The sequence below is a fragment of the Ipomoea nil genome, unplaced genomic scaffold, assembly GCF_001879475.1.
Source record: "Ipomoea nil cultivar Tokyo-kokei standard unplaced genomic scaffold, Asagao_1.1 scaffold2494, whole genome shotgun sequence".
Lineage (NCBI taxonomy): Eukaryota > Viridiplantae > Streptophyta > Magnoliopsida > Solanales > Convolvulaceae > Ipomoea > Ipomoea nil.
The window spans coordinates 1456391-1472653 of NW_017618922.1; the positions used below are offsets into that span (position 1 = coordinate 1456391).

Genomic DNA, 16263 nt, shown 5'->3' on the forward strand with positions numbered 1-16263 from the left:
CCGGGAACGGGAAGAGGATCGGGGCCATCAGAGAGTCGTAGTGCATCCCGATCCATTTGCCCTGGTGCCGGTCAATAACGTTCCCGAGCCGACAACTCGTGTCGAATTTTACCCGACCGTTGAGTCTTTCCTTGATCCGCGCCGCCTCCCCAACGGTTAGCTCGCTCATCTGCTGGGCGACGCTTTCACTGTTCAGAAACTCAAACCCGTCGTCCACCCGTGCGGCCGGCTCGGCCGCCTCCTCCTCGGGCTGCTCGGGGACGTTTTCTTGATCGTCCCCCCGAGGGACGGTCTTCGGGTGATCCCCAATCACCCCGGTTGGCGTTTCCCTAACGCCCGCGGTCGGGGACCCTCGCCCGCTCGTCGAGGTCTCCTCCTCTTCTCCGTCTGTGCTTCCCGACCCGCTCGAGCCGGACCCCGATGTTCCGGACGAGCTCGAAGATTGCCGCTGATCGGCAGATCGCTCGGGAGCTTTGCCCGGTCGTTGAGTGACCTCGGGCGAGTAAGACATGATGTCTATCTCCTCCTCGCTAAGCTGCTCGACTTCCTCGTCGTAGTTGGCGACCGAGACATTCTGACTATCTGAATCTGACATGGTCGATCTACCTAAAGGTCGGTCGGGGTCAGTGTTAGATTCGGGATGTTAGGGGTTAGTTAGTTATAACCTACCGACCCTATGAACTTAGAGCATGAAGCGAAAAAGTTAAGGCCTAGAACGCTTACCGGCTGAAGATACTTTGTTGAGAAGGCTTGAAAATGCTTTGCTCGACTGGTTCACACGATCGATCTGCTCGGGACTCTCTGAGGGTACCGACTGCTTCAGAAGATTGGTGAAAGTTCAAATGAAGGCCCCAAGGGCCTATTTATAGGAGAAGGTTTAGGCAGGAAACGGGCCAACTTGCGTGACACGACTAGCGCTGACTCCGAGGCGGCCGTTCCAGTCGCCGAGGCCCGCAGTCGTCGACACGTGGCAGGGGAAGGAATGACAGCTGTCCGGTCGGTTTGACGGTCGACGATTGGGCTTCTTCACCCCGACCCGTTTTCTCCCGAACGGTCGAAAAGGCTCGGGCTGGGGGGGCTCTTGATAGGGATATCCCGACCGGCCTGGACTCTACCCGACCGGGGCAGCTTCACCTCTTTCCTCCTATTTTTACAGATCATGGATCGGGGTTCTTAGGAGAAACCCGGCCGGTTCCCGATCGGTCCTTGCCCGATCGGCATGTTCAGTTCCCGACCGAGGAACCTTGAACAGAAGACGAGGAGAGACACGCGTCGGCCCTTGGCAGGGACAGCGGGGCAACGGGGGGGACGACACGTGCCTCGCCACGTGTCGGACTGGCCGGAAAGCCCGGATTATGTCTACGGCGCCGCGCCTATAAATACCCCCCATTGCGACAGTGAGAAGATCTTTCGGACGATCGATAGACTGTTATCAGAGCATCCCGACCCCATTCAGTCGGTACCCGAGCAGTCATTTAGATTGTACTTAGGACCTTCCACTCGATCAATAAAGATTTACTTGCTTTACTTGGTCGGACTTGTGTTATTTACTGCTTACATGGCATTTAGCACTATCAAATTGTTAATAAAATAATTGTATAGGTATGGTTGAAACCAAATACGGGACATAAGGGAGAGAAAATAAAAATTAGGGCATAAAATATTAAATATATACTAATATTGAAGAGCTAATTGTTGATTGTCAAACAAGGACATTACGAGATAGTTTTCCACTTTAATTTGTTGTGTGATTTGAATACTCTTTTTGTCAATAAATCCCCCAAGTAGTTAATATGATTGCTTAATTTTATTTTTTTAAAACAATTATTATTATTATTATTGTTGTTGTTGTTGTTGTTGTTATTATTATTATTATTATTATTATTATTATTATTATTATTATTATTATTATTAAATATATGTATACCTTTAGGTCATTTTACATATTAATCTAAACAACTAATTTTTTCAAATATCTTTTTACCAACCGTTGATATAATTCGCTGGTTAAATTCACTAATATAATCCGCTAATGCTAACCGCTAATTAATCCTAAACCTATCTAAGAAATCAAATCATTAAATAATCCCCTAAAATGTGGACGACATTTACTATCCAAATCCCTAAAATACCCCTACCTTAATTAATCTACCCAATTCATCAGTCAACAAATGAAAAAAAAAAAAAAAAAAAAAACACACACACACACACCTTTTTATATATACCATTGATCTCAAGATTCCAAAGACCCATATTTGCTCCCATATAAAAAATGGGGTCAGATTTGAATCATTGATCAAATCTAGACCAACGACTCAAATCAATGAAAATTTAAAAAATTAACGTGCGTCATCCATTAATGCTCTCATCTGAGCAAGGAATTCATGAAATTGTTTATAAAATTAATAAAAATTCATTTTATTTTATTTTTTTCTTAAGAAGGAAAACAAAGCACCTTAAGAAGGAAACTCACGCATCTAAAACTTTAGACTGATGCATCTTAAGGAGGGAAAACAAGGCACCTTAGGAACAAAAACCATGCACCTAAAGCTTTAGACCGACACACCTTAAGTTTCAACAATTGACGCACCTTAAGCACACAAATCATGTACCTTAAAAAGGAAAATGACGCACTTTAAAAAGGAAAAACCATGCACCCAAAACTTTAGACCAACACTTAAGTTTCTAACAACTGATGCATCTTAAGCACAAAAATCACGAACCTTAAGAAGGAAAACCACGCACCTAAAGCTTTAAACCAACACACCTTAAGTTTCAACAACTAACACACCTTAAGCACACAAACCACACACCTTAAAAATGAAAACCACGCACCTAAAGCTTTAGACAGACACACTTAAGTTTATAATAACTAACGCACCTTAAACACACAACACAAAAACCACACACCTTAAGCACACAAAAACCACGCACCTTAAGAAGGAAAATCACACACCTTAAATTTGACCTAGATGCAAAAAGACCAAATTGCCATTGCATTTTTTTTAATTCTTGTTAATCCTGGACGTTGATCTTGACAAGATCAATGACTCTCATCTCACCCCACAACCGCACTTGAGACAACCAACCACATCGGAACCCATATAGACACGTTTTGTTAACAAGTTTTGGTTCGTGTCGACACGATATGACACGAAACCCGTTAAAACCCGCTAGACCTATTAATATATTAAAAAACTAAAATTTAAAGTTAAGTTATATTAAAAAGAAGTAAAATCTACAATTCAACCCATCAAACAAACTACTAAAATATTCAATTTATAACATTCATAAAAATGATAAAATAACGTTCAACAATCATAATTAAAGAAGTAGTCCATACTAGTTTTAGAATAAAATTGAACATAATAAAAATTCAAATTTCAAATTATTGAACATGAATAATTGGTGTAAGATATTGACCTAATGTAGTAAATTCATCGTTAGTCATGTTCATGATATCTTTTGTAATCTCATTCATGACAATAGTTTTTAACAGGTTATAAACATGTTTGTGTAAACGGGTTCATATAAACTGGTTAACTCGATAATATTTACGGGTTAAACGGGTTCTTAACAGGTTTAAAGGGTTGATCCGGTAAGACACGAAACCTAACGGGTCCTTAACCGGTCAACCCGTTAACGACACGAAACACGTTAAGGTTAAACACTAACCCGTTATTTTCGTGTCCGATTTCGTGTCGTGTTAACGGGTCGTGTCCATAATTGATTAATTGTTAGGTCTAGCTGATTTCCAGCAGTAAAAGTATATAACACCAACGATCAAATTACAACTTTTGAGATAATTGGAGGATTATATTTCGAAAAGAATTAAAAGACAGAAACCACATTAACAATTCAAGAATAACTAGAGATCAAAATTGTGATTTTTTCTAAAAAATTAATTGAATGACTATTTAAGAATATAATTAAATTTATTTTTCTTGTCAAAAAAAAAAAAGAATTAAATTTATTTTATTTTATTTTACGCATGTTATAGTCAAAAGGCGAACTTTACTCAAAATTTACTTTTATGTAACGGGTACAATTTTTTTTTTGGTAAATCAAAAATTTATTTATTTATTTTGTTTGAGATATGTGTCAACTGTCAAGTATGTGTCATTTTCTATTCACATGTTGCATAAAATAAAATGGTTAAATTGAACTAACCTTTCTCGTTTGGCCCGGACCCGATATAATCCTATTACATTTCGGGTATCCAAAAAGGTATCTATGTAACGATTGTCATACCACATTCCCACGTATTTGATCGTTGATCACAATCAACAGAAACCCTAAACCTCCACCACTTTCTCCGGAGCCAAACCCAGGTTTCACTACTAAGAGCATCTCCAACCCAATTCACACCAAAACACCAAATTTCTTCACCAAATGTTACATCAGAAGGAATATTTTCACACTAAATTTTATTCAATTTCCAACCCATTTATATCAAAACACCAAATTTATACACTAAAATAATTTGATTTCTCAATTATTAGTTCGAATTTAATTTGTTTAATATAATTTAGTTCGAACTTAATTTGTTTAATATAAAATATAACTTGTGATGTAAATAAAAAATTTTATTAACATTAATTTTTTTATAACATTAATTATTTTAAAAAATCAAATTTAACAATATTTTTAAAAATTTAATTTATTCCACAATAATAATATAGCATAAAATTTAATTTTTATTACTATATTTTAGTTATGTTTAATGTATTTGAAATTTTAATTAATATATATTCAATATTAATCTTGTTTTGATCGTCTCAATGAAATCTTTCAAATCGTATAATTTATATTTAATAATACAAACTTTAAATATAAGTATTTAACAAAATAAAAAATTATATATAAAACAAATAAGGATACATTTGGAATTAAAAAAAAGGAAATAAGGGTAAGAATGTAATTTGGCATCCCCTCCCATATTTGCCACAGTGCCGCGCCAAATATGGCGCAGCGTTCATTAACGCCAAATAATTTGGCGTTATGCCGAAATATCTCTCTATATACATATCTTTTGAATTTATATTCTCCTGATGATTATCGGTGATTTGTTTGTTTTCTTGGGTCAGGTTTCTGCGGTGATTATTCATTGAAGTGTCTACACCGAAGCCATGGCTCTGGTGAATCCTTAAGATCTTCTCTTTTATACTTGATTCTTGATCAGTAGCAGTTTTGGGTGCTATCCGTTTGCTAATTTGTTGATAATGTTGCGTTTTGCTGGAAAATTATATATATAGCTTGCTGCCTTTGACTAAAAGATGATCCCTTTTGCTGATGTTTTCATGTCTAGAACCTAAATTTTTAATGCTTTGTACATTTGCTTCAAGAAGATGCATTGAATTGTTGATCATTATACCTTAAACTTGGGGGGCTACATTTTTTTTTTTTTTTTTTTTTAATCTGGTTATGAGAAATGCTGTAATCTGTATTTTTGTAAATTTTCTTTTATGAGTGTCTTGTATTTCTTGATCAGATGCTGCACTTGTTCTTTCCATACACGATGCTAGTTTTATGTGTGTGCATGCTTTGTTTTTTTCTGGTTTTTTACAGTGGAGTGTGTATGGACTCTCCTGCTGTAAAATGGGCAGTGGCTCAATTTTGTGTGTTCAGGAATGGGAGAATGCAGTGCCATAGTAACTTTATTATTTTTCTTTTTCTAAATTTGTATATTTTATATTTAGGATTTTTTGGAGAGCAAATTTTCCCTTCAAGGCTTCAAATGAATATTTTTGTTGCTTACATAATTTTATGCTTGAAAGACATGAGCATTAAAAAAAACTATTGATTTATTGATGATTTGTTGTGGGCATTTTTTTTTCATGTTAAAAGTAGCATGTTTTGTGGACTATATAGTATATACAAAGTAGAGCTCTTAAGTTGATAACAGCAATAGTTTATCAACTTAACTGCATATGAATTTGTTCAGTGATACATGCATTAACCTTTGGTTGGTATTCATTATATGCAAGTTCTATCATTCATAACACACTAACTCTTTTTCCTGCATGATAGATTCTTCATTCCTCCAGTACGAACAAAAACGCTTGCAAGGCTCTCATTGCTGCAGAATACAATGGTATAAAGATTGAACTGGTGAAGGACTTTCAGATGGGTGTATCAAACAAGACTCCCGAGTTTCTTAAGATTAGTCCATTTGGAAAGGTAGTACATCCCCTGTTGGAAAAATGAATTTTCATTCACACTTTTTATAATGTTTTTTGCGGACATTTGTGTAGGTTCCTGTGCTTGAAACACCTGATGGGTCTGTGTTTGAGAGCAATGCAATTGCACGATATGGTGAGAATTTTGTTTTATTTCCATTTAATCTGATCCTTCCAGCAATGTTCTATTCTGATTTTACTTGTGTTGATTCTTCTAGTTGCTAAAGTGAAGCCTGACAGTCCACTTTTTGGCTCTTCATTGATTGAATATGTAAGTTATCTTTTAATTTCAATTTAATTAAGTTCAGCACATTACTTATTTTGCTTTGTTGAAATGTGCCAACTGTTTGTTGATCATCACCTGTAAAGGGCCATGTTGAACAATGGAATGATTTCTCGGCTACGGAGGTTGATGGTAATATTGGCAGGTGGTTGTATCCTCGATTTGGCTACGGTGTATATTTGCCTCCGGTATGTGAATTTGCTTCTCTTTGATCCTTATGCACCTTGGGATTGCTGACTACAGAGCGATGATAATTGCTCAATAACTTTCGGTTAACATTGCCCAAACAGGCTGAAGAAGTTGCAATCGCCACACTTAAGAGAGCATTGGATGCCTTGAACCTGCACCTTGCCTCTAACACCTTCTTGGTTGGACACTCCATCACACTGGCTGACATTATTATGACCTGCAATCTTAGCATTGGATTTAAGATGATCTTGACTAAGAGCTTTACTAAGGAATTCCCTCATGTGGAGAGATATTTCTGGACTATGGTTAATCAGCCAAATTTCAGCAAGATATTGGGAGAAATTAAACAGGCAGAATCAGTTCCAGCTCCTACATCCAAGAAGCCAGCACAGCCAAAAGAACCTGCAACACCCCAGAGGGAGGAACCACCAAAGAAAGAAGAGCCAAAATCTGAGGTAGGAGAAGAGGAAGAAGCACCAAAGCCCAAGCCAAAGAATCCTCTTGATCTTTTGCCTCCCAGTAAGATGATTCTAGATGAATGGAAGAGGCTCTACTCAAACACTAAGACCAACTTCCAGGAATTTGCCATCAAAGGTATTCACGTGTTCCTTTCTGTACCTATCTGTATACCTTATTACATTCTTGTAAAATATGAAGCTTATTATTTATCTTATTAATTGGTTCAACAGGTTTTTGGGATATGTATGATCCCGAGGGGTACTCACTCTGGTTCTGTGATTACAAGTACAATGATGAGAACACTGTTTCTTTTGTAACATCGAACAAGGTGAGCGGTTTTCTTCAGAGAATGGATCTGGCACGCAAGTATGCATTTGGCAAAATGTTGGTGATTGGTTCACAGCCTCCCTTCAAGGTGAAGGGGTTGTGGCTCTTCCGTGGCAAAGAAATTCCAAAGTTCATTATGGATGAAGTCTATGACATGGAGCTGTATGAGTGGAGGGAAGCAGACATCAACGATGAAGCTCAGAAAGAGCGTGTCAACCAGATGATTGTGGACCACGAGCCTTTTGAAGGTGAGGATCTTTTGGATGCTAAGTGTTTCCCCTTATCTCTAGTTTCTAGTGCTACTTAATTTTGTCCTGCAAGTTACTATTTCCTTCTTCATTTATAATGTGATTTCTTTCACCCCAAACAATTACTGCTCTGTGATTCAAATTTATGTTTTTGACTTTGATCTATTATACAAGCAGTAAAAGCAAGTTCATGACAATATGCTTTTTTCTTGACGTATATGCAAATAGTTTGAATATTGAAATTCTTATGTCTTAGTAGTAGTAGAAGAGTCAAATCGTGCATTAGTTATTACATTTGGCTGTGGGTTTGATGTCTGACATACATCTGAAGCCAGCATATATTAATTAAACTCCTTTAATTTTATTAGTAAACCGAAAATGAGAAAATGAAACAATGATTATATTAGAAGTTGAGTTGGAAGGGGGAATGTCATCCTGCCAGCCAAAGGTGGATCTGAGTATTTTCCTGTCATAATTTGGTCTGCAACATACTGATTTGCTGCCTCTGTGTAGTGAATTCCATCCCAGTTTATATATGCACTGCTGTTATTGCACCCTGTGGCTGTGACTGTTGTACCATTCAAAACCTTTGTCTCACCCATGCTACCCACAGCATGCCATTAATGGCTGTTCAAATCCTGCAATATCAGGATGATGCACTTTTGTGTTTTAACTATTCAACAATAGTCAAGGATTATAAAGAAACACCCCTATAACCTAATGCCAAAGACTTTAATGGTCTGAGTGGTGGGTGTAATAAGTTTGTGATCTAAATTATGAATCTTCTTTTTTTTTTTTTTTTTTGCCAAGCACCTTGTGCTCAAGTGACACCTTGTGACTCCCATTGAGGGAAGGTCACAAGATCGAACCCCGGTGGTGAGGTATTGACTCTTTGGACTGCAGATTGAGAAAGAAGTATAGAATAGATACTACCTTGTAATAGAGTCAAAAAAAAAAATTATGAATGTTCTTGAATATAGAGAAAAAGGTCAAATAGGCCCTTGAACTTTACACAGGCCTGTCGACTTTTGAAAATTGTAGTTAAACACTCTAACTTGTCATTTTGGTGCATTTGAACCTAATAACCAGTTATCCACTTGGAATAACCAGTTAATGAAGTTCTAGAGATGAAATTCACCATCGGCAATCAATTGCGTGTCGCCTTCTTCAGATCAAGAAAGCGACCAAGTATGGTCTCCTTCTTTAGTAAAGGCCACCAGTCCAATTGATTTGGTAGCCTTTTTTAAGAGCAGGTGCTAGCCATATTAATTTTTCTATACAAGAGGGTGCTTTGAAATCGACTTCTCTTAATGGATGAGCATGGCCACCCACACCAATCAAGTTGGTCAGTTCAAGAATTAAGTATAACCTAATGGTGGTGGGGACACTACTTGTAAAGTTGTAATCATGGAAAGATAGATAGAGGTAGGAACACTGACCATTTGTGGAATATTTGGCAATGAGATTAGACTTGATGGTGAAGATGTCAACATATATTATATTTGCATCTGAGTATTGGGCTTGCAACTTGTTGCAAAGAGAATGGAGCTGCAGGTTGAAGAGATTGGCAGCCTCATTGTGTGCTCTCACACATCCTAACCCATCCACCTTTGATGGATCACTCCCAAATTTTGCAATGTTTTGTGCTAAGCATCCCAGAGGACCTGTGTTGTGGACCCAAAAATTTCTTGCCCCTTCCTCATATAATTCCTAAGATAAAAGAAATTAGTCTTTTAAGGAGTTCTAATACATGCAAAAGTGTATTCTTAGTATTTTAGTTACATATGTTTAGTAGTTTTGTGTGTGTGTGTATGGAGAGAAATTTGCAGCCTCTACTCGATGGTGTGCATTAGGTAAGTCTGACCTTGTGATCTTAACTGGCAACGGAACATAAGGAGGTAAGCCTGACCTTGTGATCCTAACTGGCAACGGAACATAAGCCTGACCTTGTGATCTTAATTGGCAACGGAACATAAGGAGGTAAGCCTGACCTTGTGATCCTAATTGGCAAAGGAACATAAGGAGGTAAGCCTGACCTTATGATCCTAACTAGCAAAGAAAAATAAGGAGGTAAACCAACCTAGGTTGTTCATAATTGACTGGATCAAACCAAGAAGCCCAATAGGCCGCTCTCACTAGGAGTCGAACTTGGACTTCTAAACCAATAATCTGACCAACTTGGTTGGGATTGTGACAATTGTAAAATCAATTTCAATGTGTGGCCAAATAGGCAAATATGTGCAATTCTGGTCCCTCTTAACTTTTGTTGTCACCTACCATTTGATTTTGACACCTTATACCATGTTATATTATATTGTCATTGATCACGTCTCATATTGTACAATGTTACAGGCTAAATACAAACAAAAGATAGGTAATAGCAAAAGTTACTAGAGGGACCAAAACCATATACATTTGACTGCATTATGAGCTAATTAATTTTACAATTTGCATTGTCAACAACTAAAATAACTAAACAAAACAGAAACTATGAATGAATGGATACTTTCACTATAATATATAACACGACTTATTTACCTGAATTCCATCTTCATATCCCCTTAGAATTGCAGGGATTGAAGCAAGAATCTGATCTAATGTCTTGGAATAAAAGGCAATGGCAAGATCATTCTGTCCCATATCAAATGTGTATAGACCTTTCTCAAAGAAATCTTTGGCAGGCACATATTTTTTCATTTTCTTTGCTGCACACACAGATTAAAACTCAAATGAAAATGAAAATCTCCATAGAAATAATTTGGATGAAATATAATGTATTAAACATTGAAAATATTTGAATGATTTGGACATAAGTAATATAATGTAGCCCTAAAGATTAAACTAAAACCATACTACAATATCAAGAACCAAATCAAACATTTAAAGGGAGCATTTGGTAAATAGCTGTTAGCTGATTGGGTTAGTGAGTTTGACTATTTGATATCATTAGCTGATTGTAGAAAAGTGTTTGGTAAATTAATTAGCTGATTACATACAAAATGACTTTTTCAAAAAGCTGATTGAAAAAACTACTTTGAACATCTTTTTAAATTTTAGCATTTTGGAGCAATACATTGTTATAAAAAAAGCTATATTAATTAATCAAACACTCATATTGATTGTTTAACCTAGTTAAACAACTGATAGTGGTTAAATAAATCAAAATTGACTGATAAGCTAACTGTGTTACCAAACAGGGTTTAATCTCCTCAATTATATTGCGGTAATTATTATTTTGACATCCTCATTAATCAAAGACCAAACAACACAACTTTCACAACAGAAACACATTTGCATTGACAACTAAATGTACAATAATAATGAATAGGAAGCAAGATTGACTATATATATCGTTATAATTGAAAGACAAAAAGTATAATTTTTTCGTAAATTAGTAACAACTTACATTTGGCTAGAACATCGAGAGCTCGGGCCTTGAACTCTAGAAACTGGGCAACCTGAACTCCCAAGGAAAATGGGCTGATAGAGGAGGGAGTTGGAAGTATAGCCCTTTTTGAAGCTTGGCCCTCCAATGGAGTCCAAATAGGGGTTCAGAAATGGGATCCCATGCCCAATACCTTTCACTGTGTAACATATATACTAAAATTTATGATTATAAATAAATTATGATCACGATTTATGATTACGTGTTACGAATAATTCATAATTTACTCGTAATTTAACAAATTTGCGTATTGGATAAAATTGTGTCAAACACAATTATTAGTGAATCTATCTTGGGACGGAGGAACTAGGAAGTATATATTAAAAAGGTTGTAAAATTTTATTGGTTTATGATCCATCATCTTTTCCAAAAAATGTAAAAACATATTTAATAATCAAAAAAATTAAGTTAATAGCAAATTCGCATTCAATCCACTAAAAGTGGATTTGAAAAATCTCATTGGCATCAACGTCCGTTAGGGGTGCGGATCCAATCAATCTGATCAGTTAATAGCGGATTTGACGGATTGGATGCAAATAGGATAATGAAATTTAAGTTTTTTTTTTTTTTTTAAAAAAAAAAAAAAAAAAAAGTATACTCCGTAATACAAGATTTCAAGTATTCAAAAATTAAAACCATAAATTTTCAAGCATCCCATTTAAAAAAAAAAAATAACTATGCAATTTTAAAATACAAATAATTAATTTAAAATTCAAGCAAATTTAAATTACAAATCTTCATTTATCTTTAACGCAATGTTAAACCCGTGATTGTGACACCGTGACGAAAAATAAATTTGACTTGAAGAACAGAGAAGGCATAATATCGGAAATAATGACAATTGAGAAAGAGATACAAAATCCTATGCTAAGTATTAAAATTGAATTATAATTTTAGATTTGGACTATAGCTGCTGTCAAGGTTTAGGCAGACGCCTAGAGCGTTTAGGAAGCCGACTACCTAGCGCCTAGGTGCGATTTTTACAACACTGACTGCCGTAAAACACTCAATAGTGGGCTACTAGGCTTATGGTGTATACTAAATATATAGCGAATTAATGGAATGGGTTGGATACAGTGGATTTTGAAATGTGTGCATAATACATAAGGGTATTTTATTTTGACTTTGGTAAAAAATATTAGGACTCTATAGTCCCAGTTGCATTATATTTCTATAGTTGTGTTGTATTCGTAGTTTATATTTATCTTGAATATATATATTCTTGTACAGACTTTTAGTATTTTGAATACATAACAAAAATACTGAGAAACAATAATTTTGCATATCTTTAAAATAGTTAGAACTCAGATGAAGTTTTCAATATAAAACTTTACATTTTTGACTATCAGCTACCATGACATTGACGGCCTTGGAAGTGACGTACTATTCCGGAATAGCCAATTCCACAAAAAAAAATAAAATAAAATAAAATAAAAATAAAAATAAAAAAAATTTATTATGCAATAAAATAAAGGGAAAATGGTCAAATAGGCCATCGAACTTTAGCTTAAAAGTCAATTAGGCCTCTAAACATTTTAAAGGTGCAATTACACCCATCAACAATTCATTTAAGTGCAATGAAGCCCAAAAGCAAATTAATAACCTGCTATTAAGGTCATTAGGGTTCAGGTCACCTTCCGGCGAATTTTCCGGCAAAAAGAAAAAAAGTGACCGGCGAAATTTTCGACAAAAGAAGTGACCCGCGAAATTTTCGCCAAATCTGGGTCGGTTGCGGGTCACCCTTTTTTTGTCGGAAAATTCGCCGAAAAGTGACCTGAACCTTAATGACCTGTGATAGCAGGTCATTAACTTGTTTTTAGGCTTCATTGCACCTAAATGAATTGTTGATGGGTGTAATTAAACCTTTAAAAAGTTTAGAAACTTAATTGACTTTTAAGCTAAAGTTCGAGGGCCTATTTGAACATTTTCCCTAAAATAAATAGACTTAATCAATATATTCTAGCTATGAACCAAACGCTATATAAGTAGCTAGGTTCAATAACGTTAACCAACTTTTGAACTAAATTCTGGAGCAAGTAATAAGGATGCACGTAGTTAAGAAGTAGCATGCATGTTAGTTTCTAATGATGAATTAAGTAAAAATGGTAATTTATGTCCCCCCATAATATGTCAATTATCCATGTCACTTCTGAATTATTAGTGGTGTAAATGATGTCCCTAAATTTTTCAAACCGTAGATATATTGCCTCTTCCGTAGTGTAAATGTTGCCTTTCAATTTTCCTCAAATACAGTACATAAGGGGCTATATGTACCGTTTTAAAAATTAAAATGCAATATTTACACCATTAATAATAAAAAAGTGATATAGATAATTGACACATTATGAAAAGGCATAATTTACAATTTTCCTATGAATTTGTAAACAAGAAAAGTTGTACAGGTATATATATTCAAATTTCAAATTGCGCAGGTACAAGATCTCTATCAAGAAGTCCTCTGATTCTTCACTTGGTTTACTTGATTTGAAAATTTTGGCTGAAGGGCCTCCGGAACGCCGCTTGTTCTTCAATGAAGGGCTTTGTTGTTTAATTTTCGTTGAAGGGCCTCCGGTCTTTAATTAGCTTGATTTTCAGTCCACTTTAGCTTAGCTTGAATGGTTGAAATATTTGATCTTCAATCCACTCTAGCTTGACTTGATTTCTTGGATGCTTGATTTGATCTTCCTTTAGCTTGGCTTGATTTCTTGGAATTTGAACTTCAATCCTTTAGCTTGGTTTGATCTTCAATCCAGAGCTTCTCTTCAACTCTTCAAGTGTGTTGGGATGTGAAATGAGGGCTCTATTTATAGGGGAGAATATGGAAGACTTTCACTAGAACCCAAACTCTTCAATATTATCCTTATATTATCAATTAACATTTTAGGATAGAGTTAATACCCAAAATCGTCCTCGACTATAGTGGTTTTTCTCAATTTCGTCCTAAACGACTTTGGTGACCTAATATTCCAGACTTTTATGTTTCGCTCAATTTAGTCCTTCATTTGTTATTTTGTCAAATTGGTGTTAAATAAAGGGACAATTCAGTAATGTCAATATTGATCTCTCTTTACTTTCAACTTGTGAAGTGCGAAATTCCTCTTTCTTGTACGAATTACACCCAGAATTACTCCCGGACCTGCAAATCAAATTTTATATTCGCAGTTTTAGGAATAATTTTGGGAGTAATTCGTAAAAAAAAAAAAAAAAAAGGATTTCGCAGTTCACATGTCTATGAGTAAAGAGATGTCAATATTAAAATTACTGAATTGTCTATTTATTTAACACCAAATGGACAGAATAACAAATGAGGGACTAAATTGAGCAAAAACACAAAAGTCTGGGACTAAATTGAGCGAAACACAAAAGTCTGGGACGATATTAGGTCACCAAAGTCGTTTAGGACGAAATTGAGAAAACCCACTATAGTCGAGGACGATTTTGGGTATTAACTCTTTTAGGATAATATGAACATTTATCCACAATGTATCTACCCACCATTGTATTCAGGTTCATAACCTTATCACATATTCAAATTAAATAATTAATTAATTTAAATATATGAATATCTTATCATATATTCAAATTAAATAACTAACTAATCTAAATATATGAATATCTTGTCACATATTTAAATTCAATAATTAAATTGAATATCTTCTTGCCGGCCAAATACAGATCGTCCTTATAATCCGAGTCCATTAGTCTTCAATTTTATATTTAATTCGGAGAATTGGACAATTTAATTAATTCAAATGGTCCAATTTCATCCAACGAAACCCCAAACATATGAACCAGTCCATTTATCGACCTCAAATTTCCTGTGTCTACAGAATTAACATAGGAAGATAGATGAAGTTTTACGTACTGAGAAAGTCAATGATGAGGCGACCATCACAGAACCTCCCCGACGGTTGGTGGAAGTAAGATTGTCCATTTGGGGATAGGAGGGGGTCGCCGATCCCGGCGGCGATAAGGTTGCCGGTGTCGGAGTTTGAATCGCCGAAGTTGAACACTGCTGGGTACTTCAAATCAATGGCGGCATTGGCAAAGGGAGAAGAGAAGATTATTATGAAGAAAACAAGCTGGGAGATTTGAAAAAGGGAAGAAGATGAAATGTTACGTTGGGAGAAGACATTCTTGTGATTTTCAGTGTCACCAAACAGGGTGCGGAGCGCATTGTGGATGGGATTATTTCCATTGCCATAAATACATAATAATATTCACAAGTGCTCATGGTGGGGGGTGGGGGTGGTATGGGGATGATGTGTAGAGAAAGACAATTAGGACTTCATTCTATCATGCACTTTTTTTCTTACTTTTTATATTCGTTTTTATATTCTTACTTTTTACTTTTTATATAACTTAAGTTTTTCGATTTTACTTGATTATATTTTGACCTCAAAAATCAACATCAAATTATACAATGCACAAAGAGTCTAATTCAAACCCAAACTTTCAATGTGCTGCTGGAAGCAAGTCTTAAGTGATATTTCTCATCTAATGGAATAATGTTTGGGACACTTTTTATATTCTTGCCCACGATTTATATTTTTGTCATTACTAGAGGGTAAGGATTGAAATTTCAATCCGCCATGCACATATCCACCCGAATTCACTCCGAATATATCGAGTTTTTTTAAGTGATAATGAGTGGTGTGTCACGAGTGGGTATTAAAAAATTAAACTCGCAGTGTGTCGAGTTGGATTCGAGTTTTATGTACAAAGCACGCCTAAAATCCCACCCAACCCAAGTTTAAATATTATTTTAATTTTTTAATAAGATAATAAGTTGTTGGTACCCGTAGTGGGCACCTGCACCCTTGGCGGAAGTGTATTTTGAAAAAGTCTACTGGTTGCGAGTTAGGGGTGGGAGTGAGTAGAGAAAATATAAGATGAGTCATGTGATGGATGTTGCCATCTCCGATCCATTGCCGTCGGAGACTCATTAGCTTTGCCTTTTCATTATTGTGTTGCGAGCGCACTATGTCGCCTATTGTAAAGAGATAGTGTAATTTTTTTAAATAATGAAGTAAAATTGTTTTTTTTTTTAATTTAAATTATTTTCGTATTTGTCTTATGAGTATTAAGTCACTTTCATATTTATTCTATCAGTATTACTTTTGTCACATTTGG

The 16263-nt window shown here is 35.6% G+C and overlaps 1 protein-coding gene and 1 pseudogene across 2 annotated transcripts; one reads left to right on the forward strand and one right to left on the reverse strand.

Moving 5' to 3' along the window:
* Positions 1-4235: 4235 nt before the first annotated feature.
* On the forward strand, positions 4236-7882 carry LOC109153545 (elongation factor 1-gamma 3-like). 2 transcript variants are annotated; one of them, XM_019301407.1, is made up of 8 exons: positions 4236-4331; positions 5088-5138; positions 6031-6180; positions 6255-6315; positions 6398-6450; positions 6549-6650; positions 6753-7245; positions 7341-7882. In XM_019301407.1, the coding sequence occupies exons 2-8, from the start codon at positions 5130-5132 to the stop codon at positions 7742-7744; spliced, it is 1272 nt and encodes a 423-aa protein (XP_019156952.1). In that variant the 5' UTR covers positions 4236-4331; positions 5088-5129; the 3' UTR covers positions 7745-7882. The 2 variants fall into 2 exon arrangements, with proteins under 2 accessions (XP_019156952.1, XP_019156953.1); XM_019301408.1 differs by lacking the exon at positions 4236-4331 and having other exon boundaries at positions 5033-5138.
* Positions 7883-7902: 20 nt separating this feature from the next.
* LOC109153505 lies at positions 7903-15338 on the reverse strand (annotated as a pseudogene).
* Positions 15339-16263: the final 925 nt, after the last annotated feature.

Bases quoted from the DNA above. Each gene is read 5' to 3' on its own strand.
- LOC109153545 (XM_019301407.1), top strand. The intron at 6,316-6,397 runs GTGAGAATTTTG...TGATTCTTCTAG, and splicing joins CAATGCAATTGCACGATATG to TTGCTAAAGTGAAGCCTGAC. The intron at 7,246-7,340 runs GTATTCACGTGT...TTGGTTCAACAG, and splicing joins CCAGGAATTTGCCATCAAAG to GTTTTTGGGATATGTATGAT.